The sequence below is a fragment of the Pelmatolapia mariae genome, linkage group LG8 (assembly GCF_036321145.2).
Source record: "Pelmatolapia mariae isolate MD_Pm_ZW linkage group LG8, Pm_UMD_F_2, whole genome shotgun sequence".
Classification (NCBI taxonomy): Eukaryota; Metazoa; Chordata; class Actinopteri; order Cichliformes; family Cichlidae; genus Pelmatolapia; species Pelmatolapia mariae.
Window position 1 is genome coordinate 17,895,166 of NC_086234.1, and position 17,335 is coordinate 17,912,500.

General features: G+C 40.2%; 2 protein-coding genes across 2 annotated transcripts in view; both read right to left on the reverse strand.

The window, feature by feature from the left end:
- The window catches only part of LOC134632969 (transient receptor potential cation channel subfamily M member 4-like), a 31,417-nt gene extending 18,446 nt beyond the window's left edge, over positions 1-12,971 (reverse strand). The window contains exons 1-8 of the mRNA XM_063481847.1: positions 12,879-12,971; positions 11,738-11,799; positions 11,472-11,649; positions 10,947-11,127; positions 9,782-9,951; positions 8,185-8,365; positions 7,603-7,667; positions 7,267-7,500 (exon numbers count right to left, since the gene is read on the reverse strand). Of these exons, the coding sequence (XP_063337917.1) occupies positions 7,267-7,500; positions 7,603-7,667; positions 8,185-8,365; positions 9,782-9,951; positions 10,947-11,127; positions 11,472-11,649; positions 11,738-11,799; positions 12,879-12,971 (1,164 nt within the window). The remainder of the gene's footprint in view (positions 1-7,266; positions 7,501-7,602; positions 7,668-8,184; positions 8,366-9,781; positions 9,952-10,946; positions 11,128-11,471; positions 11,650-11,737; positions 11,800-12,878) is intronic.
- Positions 12,972-15,544: 2,573 nt separating this feature from the next.
- LOC134632971 (transient receptor potential cation channel subfamily M member 4-like) overlaps positions 15,545-17,335 on the reverse strand; it is a 27,995-nt gene continuing 26,204 nt past the window's right edge. The window contains exons 24-28 of the mRNA XM_063481848.1: positions 17,308-17,335; positions 16,814-16,946; positions 16,651-16,723; positions 15,765-15,858; positions 15,545-15,592 (exon numbers count right to left, since the gene is read on the reverse strand). The exon at positions 17,308-17,335 is cut by the window's right edge and continues 154 nt beyond it. Coding sequence (XP_063337918.1) covers positions 15,561-15,592; positions 15,765-15,858; positions 16,651-16,723; positions 16,814-16,946; positions 17,308-17,335 — 360 coding nt within the window. The 3' untranslated portion in view covers positions 15,545-15,560. The remainder of the gene's footprint in view (positions 15,593-15,764; positions 15,859-16,650; positions 16,724-16,813; positions 16,947-17,307) is intronic.

Consider the following 17,335-nt stretch of genomic DNA (forward strand, 5'->3'; position numbering starts at 1 on the left):
AGCAATGCGACAAACGCAGCAGTCCTGGAAATCTAGCATAAAGTTTTTCAATCACTGCATGAGTCCGTGGGGTTCAGCCTGCAACAAGTGCAAACACTCGCTGCTGAAAACACTATCCTCAAGTGAACCTTTAGTGAACCTCCAACACCCCACCAGTTAGTTTGTCACATGGAGTCAGTTCCAGGGAACAGAGACTTAAATTTATTAACTGGTTAAATGACTTGCAGGCAGACATTGTCTTTCTACAGGAGACTATAAGTCCAAAACATTTTCATATGCACTTACCTTTCCACAATCAGACATGCTTTGTTTTGCAAAGCATGTGCCTTAGAGATGCTTTGTTTTGCATCTCAAAACTACGGTGGCCCCTAGAGACAAAGCACGCACAAACTCCAAAACACTTGCAAACTCCAAAGCACTTGCAAAATCCAAAGCACTTGCAAACTTCAAAACACTTGCAAACTCCAAAACACTTGCAAACTCCAAAGCACTTGCAAACTCCAAAACACTTGCAAACTCCAAAACACTTGCAAACTCCAAAGCACTTGCAAAATCCCAAACACTTGCAAACTACAAAACACTTGCAAACTCCAAAGCACTTGCAAAATCCAAAACACTTGCAAACTCCAAAGCACTTGCAAACTCCAAAACACTTGCAAACCCCAAAACACAACGGAAGTGCTCCAGGACGCTAGGGGCAGTGTTGAGCTTTTATTACCTAGTAACTACACAAGCCATGAAGTACCAATGACCGACGCGCTTCCCAGGTTGCCTAGCAACCATGATACTAACCGCTGGAAACGTGTCATACAACTTTGTTTGACAGAAATGAAAGAGAACATATTTTGTTCATTTGTTTGTTTGTTTCTACAAGAGCTTTGTGTGATTTGATAAGTATCTGAGGCTGAGACCACAGGACAGTAAAACATGATTTTTTTCTTCATTTCTGTACTGAACAGTCATTTAAGATTAGTTAGTAAATAACAATTTGCTAATGTTGTTCATGAGACTAAAGTCATATCACTTTGGTAATGTAAATATTATATGGCCAGTATTATAGTTATTATATTAATCATTATTAGTTATTACGGCAGTTAACATGAACTCTGTGTTAAATACTGAGCTTACAGATTCAAGTTGCAGTTATTTATATGTCTTATCACCTTAAATCTTCACTCAAAGACAAGTATCTTTGACAGTGCATATATATATATATATATATATATATATATATATATATATATATATAGATAGATAGATAGATAGATAGATAGATAGATAGGTGTATCATATATAAGAGACAAATGTTGTTCCTTCATTATGTTGGCATTACTAAATTTGGCTCATTGCTTACATATATTTATAAAAATAAAATGTACGAGCTGTGATAACTGTTTCTGATAAAATGAAGAGTAGACTGATATATGAAATATTTCTTTATTAGGTGAGAAAATCAGACCATGTCATAACTGCTTTAAGTCATACAGAATAGATATCAGAGCCTTAAACAGGCTGACTTCTGCTAAATGGGTCAAACTGGGCAGAAAGTACACAAACACATAACATCCTTATAGAATATGATGTAACACTATAGATCAACTTACCTCAGAATATATAAAGCATATAAACAATTACAGCAATATGATGCAACAAACACAGCAGTGCTACTAATCCAAAATACTCAAAGCTTCATAGAACTGAAACAAACATTTATTTTTAGCTCCATTCTGCTGCTGATACATACTTTAGGTTTCTGAGCATTAAACTTGTTGCTGCCTTTCATAGTGTGTAACCTGAAGGCCCTGAGTACTTTCTCCCACACTGAAAACACTGGAATGATAACATTATTTGAAGGTTACCTAATAAGATTGATTCAGGACAGACATTAGTTATGTTAAACTTTTCTAGCAGTCCTTCACAAACAGGGAACAGTCTGTCTATTCTCTCCATCTGTCAGCTGCTGCTGGCTCTTCCTCCTCCTCTTCCTCACACACTGCTGAGTTTGTCCTGGTGGATCATCAGGGGTGCAAAGCCTCACAGATGATGTGCAGCAGTGGGTCCCTCAGTCTGTCCTCACTCTGGACACTTGCAGTTGTCACACAAGGAAATCAAATGTGTGATAAGCTGCAGGATTCAAACACAAGTGTAACTTATAAATACATGTTCATACTTTTATTCTACAATCAGAGAGAAAGAAACAGAGAGAGAGTGCAGGACAGACAGACAGGTGACAGTCTCAGGTGTATACACTGCTACAGAACAGCACAAGAGAAGGAGGATTTAGCGTTTGTGTTATTACGAGTGCTAAACAAGAGGAGTTCCCAGATGGTCCAGTGGACACATGTGTGACTCCTGTGATTAAAGCATCTTTCTTTCAGCTTAACGTTCACTCGTTAGCTCGTTCAAACACACGTTAAAGTCCATTTGGCTCGACACCACCGAACAGAGGCAACAATAAAACATAGCTGACATTAACAGTGCAGTGAATCCTGCTTGTGCCGTCATATTCAGGACTGCAAACCGAGCAGCATCACTGACTTTCAGCTTGTTGTGTTTGTGGATATATGACTGACTTTAATTATCCATGAAATCATCACATCTCTGTAAGACTAAGGTCGACCATTGAACGGCGAATATTTTTAAGTAAAGGCTTTAAAACCAAGCTAATGTCACATAACTTTCCCGACATGTGTCCAACAGTAATGTTTTAATGTTCTTCATTATAAAAACATTTGCGCATAAATAAGTGACATAATATTCAGTACTTACTTCTGAAAGTTTACTCTTCGGCCGCTCCGCTTCCGCCGTTTTTTCGGCAAAATTATCCACACCACCGCCGCGCTATGAAATCTGGGGTATGTTGGGCCATGAAGGCTACACCGACCCATCCTTAAAATTCAGGGAAATTAAGAACGCATTTGAGGGCCGCATTTGGAGCAGCCTTTGAATTGGGACAGCCTTCGTCGTGTCGCTGTGACGTAATCGGCCTTAAAATGCGGCCTACAGCCCAAATCCGGTCATTGGTACTTCGTGGCTTGTGTAGTTACTATGTAACAAAAGCTCAACACTGCCCCTAGCGTCCTGGAGCACTTCCGTTGTGTTTTGGGGTTTGCAAGTGTTTTGGAGTTTGCAAGTGCTTTGGAGTTTGCAAGTGTTTTGGAGTTTGCAAGTGCTTTGGAGTTTGCAAGTGTTTTGGAGTTTGCAAGTGCTTTGGAGTTTGCAAGTGTTTTGGAGTTTGCAAGTGCTTTGGAGTTTGCAAGTGCTTTGGAGTTTGCAAGTGTTTTGGAGTTTGCAAGTGTTTTGGATTTTGCAAGTGCTTTGGAGTTTGCAAGTGCTTTGGAGTTTGCAAGTGTTTTGAAGTTTGCAAGTGCTTTGGAGTTTGCAAGTGTTTTGGAGTTTGCAAGTGCTTTGGAGTTTGCAAGTGTTTTGTAGTTTGTACGTGCTTTGTCTCTAGGGGCCACCGTACAAAACAAAGAGGCATAGCCATATTCATTAACCCTTTAAAACCGGTCAGAGCGGGCACGCTGCGTTTTGCAAAACTATTTTTAAATCCCTGTAGAACTGGAACTACGTAAGGTAGCGCAATAATTTTTGTTTTTGCATATGAAACCGGAGGAGTTGTACTTACATGTTATGCCATTACCCTGTCCTAGGTCACGGTTTCCTTCCACATATAGCTTTGCAAAACTTGCATAAAAAGCACTTGCAGCAACAAAAACATAATATTCCAGAAAGACGCTTTGCCGATCCGATCAGCTGTTCGCAACACTTCCTACGTTGGAATAGACGTCAGTGAAAACTATCGTATGTCCGCCATTACCTGATCGAAACCGGCCTATCCGGTCTTTAAGTGATGACATGACGAATCCTCCTTCCGGGCCCAAAGCAGTCTGCGTTGAATATGGCTTTTGTGTTGTTAACATGTTTAATGTTTTGTATCTTCTTCTATTTAATTTCAAAAAGCCCCTAAAAACAGTCAGTGATCACTGTTGGCTTTACCACTAATCATTTTAAAGCTCAGTTTTTAAAACCTTACGATGTAACTACAGCCCAGCCCATGCAGCAGTATATGAATGACTAACGTGGTATTGTGGATGGATTATCTCAGTTGTTCTCCTGGCTGAAGTTTGGTCTGTATACAGCATCCTGCCATGCGATTAAATTTGTTCCTGACCACCGAGAATCCTCACGCTGACTTTTATTGAGTGGAAAGTTAGCGTGTTTATATTATGCTCACATAGCTGTGAAGCTAGCGGTCACGTAGCACATCGTTATATACCAGCTAGCCAAAGTTCAGTAACCCTACAAACATCACTGCTGTTTAGTTTTCTGTCTTCATTTATGTCAGAAGTGATAGCAGAGCTGTACGTTTAAATTTGTTTCCAAAATCCCTCAGTCAGGACATGCTATATTGTATTTAGATGGAAGCTAGCGAGCTAACTTCCTGTTAATTTCTAACTCTGTTAAATAAATTCCGTTTTCATGGATGCCTGGATGTTAAACTTAATTATTACACCTGGTAGAGCAGAATGCTGATCATTTTATCACAGATGAAAGACTTTAGACAGTTTTTCAACTCTCAGTGATGCCGCAGTGATCGTTTTATTTAGGCACCTGCAGCGGAGTTTGAGCCCAGACAAGGCTAGTGACGTCAAACTTAAAGACCGGATACTGGTGGTTTTAAAAGTCATGTTTGACTTTATGCTTTTCTGTATAGTTTCTGGGACGCTTAGAACTCAAATTGCACTGCTGGAAATAGTTTATTTTGATGCACATGCAGTTGTTTTTTGCAAATTTGCATTATAATATTTATTGTCATTTTTCCTGCAGTATATCAAAATTGGTGTCTCAAAATGAAACTGAGGTTTGAGGAATAAACCTCTTAAATTTCTCTAACTAGAAATATATGTAAAAAAAAAAAAAAAAAAAGATTTTCAATTTTTTTGTAGTTTATTGCACTTTTTTTTGCAATTTATGTATTTTCTATGGACTTAATGCATACATATTATTAAAATGGCACTACAGCATGTAAAAATATAAAGATAAGCTCTGGCGGACTTGGTTCTATTGTGGGTCTTAAAGGGTTAACAGAAGAACAAACTTTCACGGTTAGCAGCACTGTAACAGATCCAAAAAGTAGATTTACAATACTTAATTTATTTATTATTTTATAGATTCAAAATATGTATCTCTGTATTGCTAGTATATATGGACCAAATTTTTCTAACTATTTTCATAAGAAAAAGACCTTAAAATACTCTCCAAAGCCCTTTTCAGAATATGAGAAAAAAAAATCACCTAGTCATAATAAATCCTTATCAAAAAAGTTTCATCAAGAGTAATACACGCAGGCTAATTAATCTAATATATTATTGCTCTATAAACAAATAGAAACCACAGTTGTATCTTTAGATGCAGAGAAAGTATATGACTGGGTAAACTGGGAAATGTTTATTAGCAGTTCTGCACAAATTTGGGTTTGGTTCATTCTTCATAAATTGGATCAAAACACTATACAGCTCTCCAAATGAATGTGTTAGGACAAATGATCTTACTTCCCAAAGCTTCAATCTAAAGAGGAGCACCAGACAGGCTGCCCACTTCCCCCCACGCTTTTTTGTTATTTTTAACAAGCAACTAGCAGCAGCAATCTGACAAAATGGTCACTAACAAAAATGGAATAGGGCAGTTGTTGAATATGCATATTTTAAATTTCTCATGTAAACATTATTTTGCTTTATAATTTTTATATATTGTTGTTCAGTTTGTGTTAGGTGTATTAGAATTAGAAAATATTATTCAATATTTTCAAGATTTCCCGCCATGTGTGGGAACAAACCAGAGCTGCATTGCTCTGTACTATGGAACAAAAAAAAACAAAAAACGAATCTCTGCTACTTCCTTGACTGGCCACGCTCGTTTCATTTTTACTGCTTTTCACTGGGTGGCAAGGGTGTTTTTGCTCCTCATCACCCACAAAATGTTTGCAGTGTCGGCAGGATCAATTTTGAGAGCAGCTACAGCAAGCCAAGAAGGTTGGTAAAGACGATTGCCTGCATATCCCAGCACCCAGTGGCTGCCAAAATTTGAGGGGCCTGAAGAAATATTAGGACTAAAAGGAACAGGTTTGAGGTTAGATTTTAACCTGGTGTCGCTTCTGTACCCTGGGGTTGTCTGGTTGCCAAGGTTAAATTGGAAGAAAGGAATGCAGGAATGTTGCTGACTTACTGGTTCAAGTAGTCATCTATTTTCCTTCTTCATTTTTTGTATACTTTATCAATCCGTAGGAAATTAGTCCTCTGCAATTAACCCATTCACTCAGTGAAGCAGTGGGCAGCCACCAATCCAGCGCCCAGGGAGCAGTGTGTAGAGACTTGCTCAGGGTTACCTCAGGGTAGCAAACGCTCTACCTACTGAGCTATCTCTGCTCAGTCATATTAAAATATGACTTTTCAGGCTTGAGTTGGCCATTTAGATTGTGTGAGTTTCAGAGCACAGGATTATTATAACAAAACATTTTCCAGGAATAGAATATCACCAAAGGAGTGCTCTGCAGGGAATGAGGATACATGATCATAGTCTGGATGTGGCTGTATGTTTCTGTGGATCAACATCGACCAGTTGCTGTAAGTCATGACTCAGAGGCTGGATGAGGCACTGCCACCCAAAACTGCTGCTTTGCTTATGGCTTGGCCTGACAGAAAATGAGTAGTGCTGCCTCCCAACACAAAAGCCCCTATGGTAAAGAGTTAAGATTCTACCATTGTTGCCAGGAGAAAGAGTCTGGGTATGGGACCAAAACAAGCATGGTAAATACTTGGTGGGGTGCTGAGGTGTATGCCGTGTTGAAACAAGTGTGGTGATACAGGGCTTGTGTATAATGTACAGTTAGAGAGAGAGATAGCAGAGTAAAAGCAGGGTAAAAACCTTCTATAGGAATGCATTGAAGGTATATATGAAGCCATATCATCCACAGTGGAACCAAAGCCCATTAGAACCATAGTTCAGTCATACAAGCACAAAGGTCCTAATTTTTAAATTCGGACCTAATTTTACAAAACATCATATGTGAGTAAATTCGGAATTGTGATCCTGACACATTGAAAGAAAGATCAAGCGATACACTCAGATTTAGTACTGAATATCAGTACTAAAATTCATTACAATCTACTCAGTAGGTGACAAACATGCAGGCTATAGAAAGTCTTTCCTCCAACTGTTTTGCAGAGTAAATACCAACGCAATGTGTCTGTTCTCAGCACTCACCCATTCAACTAGTTTGTCGGTTTGTACTTCAGAAGGAAAGTGCTTCTTAAACCGTTCTGCCACTCTGTCTTTAAGATCCACGCTGGGACCCGCCTCACTGTTGCCTTCACCAGAAGACGGCACAGCTGGTGCTGGAGACAGGTTCTCCAAGACATCACTCAGGAAGTCAGCCAAGCCTCCTGAGCCAGCCAGCACCAGCCAGGGGATGGAGTTTTTCAAAGAGAGATCCATTCTCTGACAGACATTAGAAAAACCATGAAATAAATATTTACACAATTTGAATATCAAGTCACAACATTTTTTGGGATATAAATCAACATATAAAGCAGACTTTACCTTCAGCATGTCTGTTCCCCCTGATATCAGCATACAAACAACAGGGATGTCAATGCTGCCACTTCCTTTAAAAAGATACAGCAATTTCTAACACGTTCCAATCTTGATAAAATGTTTTTACTAACTTAATAAGATTGGGACAGAAACTAACAGATATAGAAGAAGCACCCTGTGATTTTTTTTGTTTGTTTGTTTGTTAAATTAAACATTGGCAGCACAGTGGTGTTGTGGTTAGCAATGTTGCGTCAAAGTAAGAAGGTCCTGAGTTTGAATCCACCATCTGACTGGGACCTTCTTATGTGGCATTTGTATGTTTTCTCTGTGAGTTTCCTCTCACAGTCCAAAGACATGCAGTTAGTGGGGTTAGGTTAACTAGTGATTCGAAATTGCCCAAAAGTGTGAATGTGAGTCCAAATGGTTCTCTTTGTGCTAGCCCTGCCCCTGTGACAGACATGTGACCTGTACAGGGTGTACCTGTTACGCCCTGTACAGTAACTAGGATAGGCTCATAAATGGTCTACCACTGTTAAAAAATATCATTATTTCTGAATTCTTAATATAGTTTATGGTGCCATTTCTCACCTAATATGCCTGTGCGCTGCTGGGAAATGTATTCCTCCAGTCTGGCTCTGAAACTCTGAAACTCTCCTCCTCTGCGGCCCACACTCCCATCATCCACCAGCAGGAAGGCCTGGTAGTTGTTGTCCAGGTAGCAGGACTCCTGAGATATGTTTTGGACATAGTACCTTGCAGGAAAGCTCCCCTACAAAAGAAGAAAACCAGATATTCTAGTGTTTCTGAACTTAAGCTGAATTTCTACAGTGTACTTGAGGCCTGTAACTTTTGGATCCTCTTGGTTTCAACCGAACAACTCCTGGGCGAAACTGACAACTCCTGGGCTTGGGAGAGCCTGATTGTCCTGCGGAGACGTTTGCTGCTGGATACTCAATGGTCGGTTGCGTCGTGTGTCTGGCGACACCTTCGATGGAGGACATTGAACGACATCTACCAATTCGGAACCATGATAACAGAGTTCTGGCTGATTGGAGCTGGCTTGGACCTGGCTTATCGAAGAACAAGAAGCGGCTACAGCTGTTCAAAATCCCACAAGGCTGGCCGACATGATAGACGATGGGCTGTGAGTACTGTGAGTACTCAGACTGTGTTTTTGAACGCAATATGGACAAGATCTTGAAGAAGAATAACGGGAATTGAGAGACCTGGTGACCAGTGACGGACATTAGACCTACTGTAAAATTGGATGCACTGTTTGCACTAACCAAAACAACTACCATCTTCATCTCATGTGGCCCCCCCTGGCGCCAGCTGGATGCTCAAGGCAAAAGCTGGCGGGACTAACAATTCTTAGATAACAAGACTGTGTTGTGACTTTCTCCCTCCTCATTCAAGGTCACCCACATCGACCGAAGATTGTTGACTTTTGCCCAACCGAGTGAAGGGACACTTTCTCTTGGCTGAACACGGAACACGCACACACACACACACATACGCATGTACACTGACAAAGACCTACACTCACCCCCCCCTCCCTCCAAATGCCTTCGAAGCTTATGTCTTCTGGGTTGTGAGATGTGATGATTCATGTGCTATGTGCTGAGGTGTTTTTTTCTGTTCTCAAACTGATCTCCCTGTTGGAGCTCAGTCTGGGGGGAGTTCTTTTTTTCTCCTCGTCTTTCCTCATGTTGTGCATTTTCCATTGTTATACCTCTCTGACCTATCTTCCCCATGTGATGTTGTGTAATGTATCTATGGTCGGAAGGGTAAGATGGCGCTGGCAAAAGGTCGCCAGCCTTAACTCAATTTCCTTCGGCGTCAACCTTCAGGATCAATAAAGTTTTTTTGAATTGAATTGAATTAAATTGTTTGTTTTAATTGGAGATGCAAATACCGTCTGGCCCCAAGACTATGTAATGAAGCCATATTGTTTACCTTTACCTTACATTTGAGCACTCAAATATTAAGTCCAAATAATCTTACCAATTTAAAATTATGGCCCATGAAATATAAACATTATATGAATTATGGGCAGCTAAAATGAAAACACAATAAAAAAGACAAATATAAATCAAATCTTTAAGCAAGATTTTTGTACAGTAAAAGTTGACAAGATATTTTGAATTCTTTGAGAAATGTGTAAATGTGTGAGTGTCTGTACTACCTGAGGGTTGACCAGCTGCTCTCGTTTTTCCACTACGCCCCACGGGGCGATCCCCAACGCTACCACCTTATTGAGAGAGACCGAAGATGCCGCAGCTGCATGATCTCTCACTGCCTGTCCAACACACCGACCAAGCCTTTCGCGCAGACCTGTAGTTAATATCCATGCACCTGGGAACAGATTAAATATCAGTGTGAGAAAGCATTAGTCACTGCTTGGATTTGGGGTTAAAAACATAAAAAAGAGAAGTCGTTCCAATAGTGGTAAGCCATTTTATGATTTCCTCCTTCAGCTGGTTACTCTAGTTTAAGTAACAAATGGGGAACAGAATCAAAAGGGCTGGCTAGGTCCAGAAAAAGACATGGAGGTCTTTTCTTTCCCTTTTTGCAGACTGGGTTTGATGACATATGATGCTTGTGTGTTCTAAGCACCCCCAAAAAGCCTGGTATACCAGCCTTTAGCACTAATACCTCAGTCAGACCATTCTGTTTAAGCTAGGTTGCCATTCTTTGAGCTACAGTGCTAACAAGATATTCCCTTCAACATTCAGGAGTTTTATTGATCGGAATTTATGTTTGAGACAGCGTTTTCTTAGAGTATTATCACACTTTTTTGACATTGTTCACTTTGTCCACACCGACTATTGACTATTTTGTTCCAAACCTTTTCAGCTCCATAGTAGTAGCTCAGATCATCCACTTTTCTAGTTTCTTCTCCACTGTTCTTTTGTCCTTTTGCTTCAAGCCCTATGTAAATGAGATGCTTGCTAAATTATCTTTTGTTAAAAGGGTTGGCATAATAAGCATGTGCTTCAGCCAGTACCTTTTCGACCAGCCTTATCTCGTGCTTTCTTGCATGGTGGTATATCTTTCTAATGTATTCATTGAGAGATTTGAATGCTAATCCAAAAACAAAAATAAATAAACATATATCCATCAAATTTAATTTAATTGAATAGTTGGTTAACTATATAGTTTTCAAGTCTTGAAAATAAAGAAAGTTTAGTTTAAGCCCTGCGTCTGCTGAGCAACAATAATGTATTTAAGCGAACAGCTCAAACATATTCCAGACACACGGTGAACATCACACATGAGTTTGTCAGGAAGACTGTCATAGCAGCTTTTGATGTGATGATTTTCATCTGTCAGATGCATAAAGTTTTTACCTGTGCTTTGTGACGCTTTCACCAGTCCCTGTCTGAGGATCTCCCGTACCCAGGTCTTTATCTGTGTCCTGCTATTTCCACCCACAACAGAAACAACCAGGTTGGGTACAGGAAGACCCCAATGGGTTGTCAATATGTTGTACACCACCGAAGGCTCAGTGCTCCATGACAGACGCAGAAACTAAGTTTAAAGATTTGACAGATTAAGAGGAACAAGTACATGTCAGCAACGCACAAGACTTAGAAAGTAATGAAATTAATAAAAGTAATGAACATAGGATATGCATACAAGCCTCAGTTGTTTCAACCCAGATAAAAATGACATTTGATCTGTACTGATTTTGTATACTCGGGTGCAGTAGCAGGAAAATTCAGGAAAAGTACTGCCTATCACAGCTTGGAGTTTTTTTGGATCTTTATTTAACTCACCTTTATAGGCATTGCTTTTTAGAACATGCCTACATATTCAAAAAATCTAAGGCTGTAGAGATAAAACATTATGAGAAAAAAAAGAAAGCCACCCACATAGCTGTGCCTCTTGCTGGCTCCTGCAAACTGCACCTCTCCAAAGGCATCAGTTGGTTGTTCAGAGGAGTGCTGCACACTTTCCCAGTGGTTCACAATTGCTGTGCTGAAATAGTCTCCAAGAGCTGCAGATGCATGGTCATCTTTTACAGCCCCACACTGACACAATGCACCATTACTGAGACAGGTGGAGGGATACAAACATCACTATGAGAACCCATTTAAATTACAGACATGTTGCTTTCAAAACGCCGAGGTCACAGTACCTGACAGAATCTTCTACAAAGGTGCTGCACACTCGTTTCTTGATGATTTTGGGGATCCAACTCTGAAAGGATGTTTTTATAGTTTTGCATTATTCATTATTCATTCTTGTTGTTTTTACACACACTGCTATTGTTGATGCACTTCTGACTTAAATCTTACAACTCATCAAAAGAGTCTGTACTTTTGTCAGTCACAACTCTAGATCACTCACTTCCCTGAACACTTTGCAGTATTGTATTAGTGTTTTCAATCAAATTACCTAAAATGTTTTTCAAATACTTAGTTTACTTGCAACTAATAGAAAAATTGGTGGCTGTGGAAGCCATTGGAGTTTCTCAGTCTTCTATGGTCTAATTTTGGTGAATCCGTTCTGTTCTTAGCTAACAGGTGTGGCCCCTAGTATAGTCTTCTGCTGCCGAAGCCCATCTGTTTCGAGGTTGGATAAGTTGTGCTTTCAGAGATGCTCTTTTGAATAGCTTGTTTGTAATGAGTGGTTATCGAGTTACTGTTGCCTGGGTGGTGAAGCCACCCTTTAAAGATTTAGACATCAAAATGTCAAAATTTTCATTTTTTCTCCAATTCTTTCTGACTTTGGAAAGAAGAGTTCTGCAAAAATGTACACTTAATGTAGAGTAAAAAATGCTGAGACACAAAAGGGTTTTTTAACTTTGCTGAAATTGAGAGAGGCAAAATCATACTTGTGAAACTATATACATTAAAAAACAGGCAAAGAAAATATATACAATCTTAGAACATAGCACCAACTAAGTCACACTACATACTTTAAGCAACCACTTTATTAGCTACACCGGTTCAGGCATTCAAGGAAAAACTGTAAAGCTGGCTTTAACTCCCACCGGTTTGGCAACGTTTGCATCAACGAATGACATCAGAATTGTTCATTCACATGGACATTTGCACAGCTGTTGCATGATGCGTTTTTCCAAGAAATCTGGCAGTGGGTCACTGATGTTACTTGGAATTTCAAGGGGAGAAACTTCCAAGTATAGCTTGAACTTCCACCTTTTTAAAGTGGAAGTTAAAGTTAATGTGGAAGTTTTTTTTTGTTTTTTGGGGGGAGGGGGTTGCCAACATGATATCACAACAACAGCTGAAAAATTTTACAGAAAGCTGACCCACCTGGCTCTTCTCATTTTGGCAGATATTGTCTGTGTTGTCGCCTCCTCCACCTTCTCCTCTTCCTCCTTCTTCTACTGGTCCTGTGTTTTTCATGTTTCCTTGTCTTGCTCGATAAGAAATTTGTGCAGAAGAACTAAAAGGAGTTCTTTCTGACCACTGTCCTGCTATTGAAACTCTATTCCCTTCCATTGCCGTCTCTCAATGTTTACAAAGAAAACAAGGTGCAGTCAGCACAAAGGTAAGGGTGTGGTTTCAGAGAGACAATCCCTCCTGACTTTGAAAATAGGAAGGGCCAGTCAAAACCACAAACTGGGCTAGTGTTTTTTTTTTTTTACTTTATTTTTATTTATTTTTTCTGCCTGTCCCATTCGGCACTGTAGAAATCAGAATTATTGTCTGAAGGCCAAGAAAAATGCCCAACAGATTAATTTTCTTAAGTGGATCAGACATGACCGGGGGTAGAAAAAAGAAAGAAGTACACAAGAGATGTTCAAGAAAAGACGAGGAAAGGAAAAACAGAGGGGAAGAGGGACAGTGAGAAAAGAAAAAAATTCTGCTAGATCACCTGCTGGAAAAAAATAAAGAAGAAAAAAATGCCAAAAGTGAACAACACAGTAGGGAGACCATAGCAATAACCTAGATAAGCATAATTAACAGTAAATAGTAAATACTGAATTCTGCTGAGCAGCACACAAGACCAAGAACGGAAGATATGTTTAGAGGCAGAAGCCAAGGAAGATAGTGTGTCTCTGAACACCTGTGTGCACACCATAGCCCTGCCCCCCAGGGACATGAAGCAGACATGGAGGAGATCCAGGCATCCAGACATCTAGAGGCCCCCCAGAGCACGAGAGCCCAACGAGGACCACCGGAGGGGCAGGCACCCCACCCTCCTAGAAAAGACCTGAGGAGAGCCCCAGATGGTATCACAGTGGCGCAGAAGTCACAGGGAGCTGCGGTGATGTGCCCGATGTACCCGCAGGCTCTACAGGCAGCCGGCTACAGCAGGGCAGACCGAGCCCTGAGCCCAGAGGTCTGAGGGCCCCCCACCCCCTGGAAGGGCCCTGACTGAGTGATGGGTGCCAGGCCCTGCCAAGCAGCTGATGAGAGTGAGCCAGTACACACCCGAAAACCCAAAGGGTGAGGGCATCAGCCACTGGCAGGAAGTGTGGTGGAGGGAGGTAGGCCACCACACCTGGGGGAGCCTGAGATGTTTCCAGAGAGGTGGAGTCTAAGACCCATCCTCACACATAAACATAGACAAACATGCATTCCCACCCTCATGCATACATATGCAAATACTCAGCACTCGCAAACAGAAATGAACACTGTACACACACTCACACTCTCCAAACATACTCTATACCCCAGGTCCAGGTACCATCGGCACCAGAGGGGCAATCCACCCCCGCACCCAGGAGATGTTGCCCTTTGCTCTGGAGTGGAGACAAGCACGCCGCCCCCGGTCCTGCAGCAGCAGGGAGGCCCAGCATCCCAGACCCCGACCGCACGGCTAACTCCCCCTCCCGGCCCCTGCCCCAGATGGCAAACCGAGAGCCTCTCTCCACCCACTCATATGTGCTGTTCTAAAGTGCATTTAAAACAGGGGAGGGGCATGGTACTCTCTGCCAGAAGGCAGCTGGTGTCAGCACGGCCCCTACCGAGAACCCTTGTGTCTAACTGGGCTTGTGTTTATTGTAATACTTCCTCATCCCCTTAGCTGGTCACTGGTGTCTGATGTGGTAAAAGTGAATACCTTCAATGACACATTTAGACACCACTATAGCAGACAGACAGCTAAACATGCTTAAGCTTGCATCCTCTAAATGCTAATCAAGCTCAAAATAAAACATTTGAAATGTGGGAAGGGAAGGCTGGAAATTGGTCTATAACTAGTCAGCAAATCATTGCATATTGGTTTTATTTACATTTTACACACTTTATTGGAATTGGGGTTGTGTCATGGGCTGATAAGCAAAACCTGATAAGGTTTTCTTCTTCACATTAATATAAATGTATATCAGGAGCTAATAGCTAATTTGTTTAGTACTAGGCTAGAAACAGAGGTAAACAGCTAGCCCAGCTGTGTCCAAAAGAAACAAACCCTGTCTCTTAGCAACTACTGTCATCAAATGATACGCCTGCAGCCAGGGTAGTTATTATTACTAACTAAATATTTTAAAATTCTTGAACTACAGGTTATTTTTTGTATTTCTAATAAGAATTCATTTATTATTAAGTATGAAAACTTTATTTTAAAAAAACAATAATGCAGACACAAAAAGTATTATCATGCTGACATTGCACAGAGAAATGCTTTTCTTTGTACATATGACAATAAACGCTTTGAATTTTGAATCATAATGTAATTCTTAATAGACATTATTACAGATTATGTAAGAATATGTTGATTTTAAATTCCAGTAGTGTTTTTACAACAAAATCAATGATGGTCATGTCATTTCCCAACTCAAATAATGTATATACATATATATGTATGTACACACACACACACACACGCACACAATAAATGTCTTTTTCATTTCAGTGTTTATAAGTTCAGTGAGAATTATGGTGACAGACTGAACAGAAGTTGTCAAAAGGGAGCGTGCGCGATTCTTGTTTCTTTTCCTGAACTTGAATGAAGTGAAGACATTATCCTTGATATAAAGCGTCATTGAATCAAGTTGAGCTGGAAGAGGAGGGTAGCACATCTGTATAGAACAACAGGTAGAATAAGACAAGTGAGAGGGACAAATTTTAGCAAAAAATATACATTTTAAAATAAGGTCGAGGTAACTGAGTTTGTAGGAGAAAGCAATATTTGCCTTTCAGTATGCAGGTTGTTTTGTAAGCAGAACTAATTTCACAAGTTCTGGGAAGTACCTCGTGATGCAGGTGGGGGTCGAGGAGGTTTGAATGTGCTTCCTTGTGCTAAAGTATCCACAACCCAGCTGAGGGCACTGGAGCAGTACTCGATCTGAAAAGAAGAACAAGAAGGTGTATCTGAGAAGAGTCAATGAATCAAGACAACTTGAGAAAACCTATAAGAATGTGTAATGCTTGTTTTTTGAGAGGCTTGTAAAACATTTTAACTGACACACATGGAGAACTATTAGCTTTTTTCTTTGAAAACAATTGTACTTTTTTCTTTTCTCTGTGAAAATTCACTCCACCGTGCCTTCCTTTCGGCCTGTTATGTGGCAGATCTCACCTGTAGGCATTGGAGAAGCTGTTGTGTCCTGTTTCCAAGCATGAAAGTGGCAAAACCTGGTCCCTGTGTGCCAGTGCTATATTAAAGCACTCAGAATTCAGTTCCTAAATGGCTCTCCTCTCTCAAACATCTTTTTGGAATTTGCTTTTGTTTTCTGCACTAAATAATATAATACACCATCTCTTTGCGCGTGCATTTATTTTTACAACTGATTGCACTAAGTTGATTAGCTTAAGTTCTGCCTCTGTTTCTTTCATGTGACATTCTTCAATCCATAAAAGTACTTACTACAGAATTACTTACAATCACCCAAAATAACAACTTCACATAATCCAACCTAAAACTGTCTTTTTGCTGTACAGTAGGTATTTTCCTACTTTCCTATTTTATGTTTCAACACCTCTTAATGTATTATGCCAACTGCCACCTGCTATGAAGTGCTTTAACCTTTATATAGAATAGTTTAACTCTGCAGACATGCTCTTTCACAGCAGCTCCACATATGTACCATGAATGACTCAAAGGGTACAAAATGATAAGTTGGAGCTTCAGTTTTACCTGATTCTCCAGAGACCGTAGCCTGTGTTCAAAGTCTCTGCTTTCACTCAGATGTTTAAGCACACCATCTACCCTATATAAACAAAGATACATTTACTTCAGAATGATGGAGTCACACAGTAATAAATAATGCTGCTACAGTGGAGGATGAAGGTGTGCTCACTTGGTAGACATCCGTTTGAGCCTTTCTGAGTCGCTGCTTTTCTGGATCTTGATTCGAGCAGTCAGGAAGTCTTCCTTCTGAATCGTTTCCCACGTTGATAATCTGTTAGCTGCCTTTGTTTCCAAGTCTAACACTGATAGTAAAGACAAAGGGTTGAAATGATTACCTTTCAACTCAGTTTTCATGCTTTCATCACTGCTAAACTGAGTTCACCAAGCAAGTAATCAAAGAATCTATTATTGTAACCTGGCACTGCCATTTTTAGTGATCAACTGAGTGATAACATGGTAGCCACTGATTAACAAAAACTCTCACAGAGCAAAATGTGCTGAATAAAATTTAGAAGATATTTAAAAAGTTATCAAATTCCAATTAGCTGTGGCTTTCTCACTCATTACTCATTAAATTTATTACTTTAAAGTAATTAAGCAATAACTGTATTAAATGAATAACTTGATTTAATAAGAACCAAGTCTCCTGACTCCAAGACTGACCAAAGTGGTGGATCTTTACAGAGGGCAC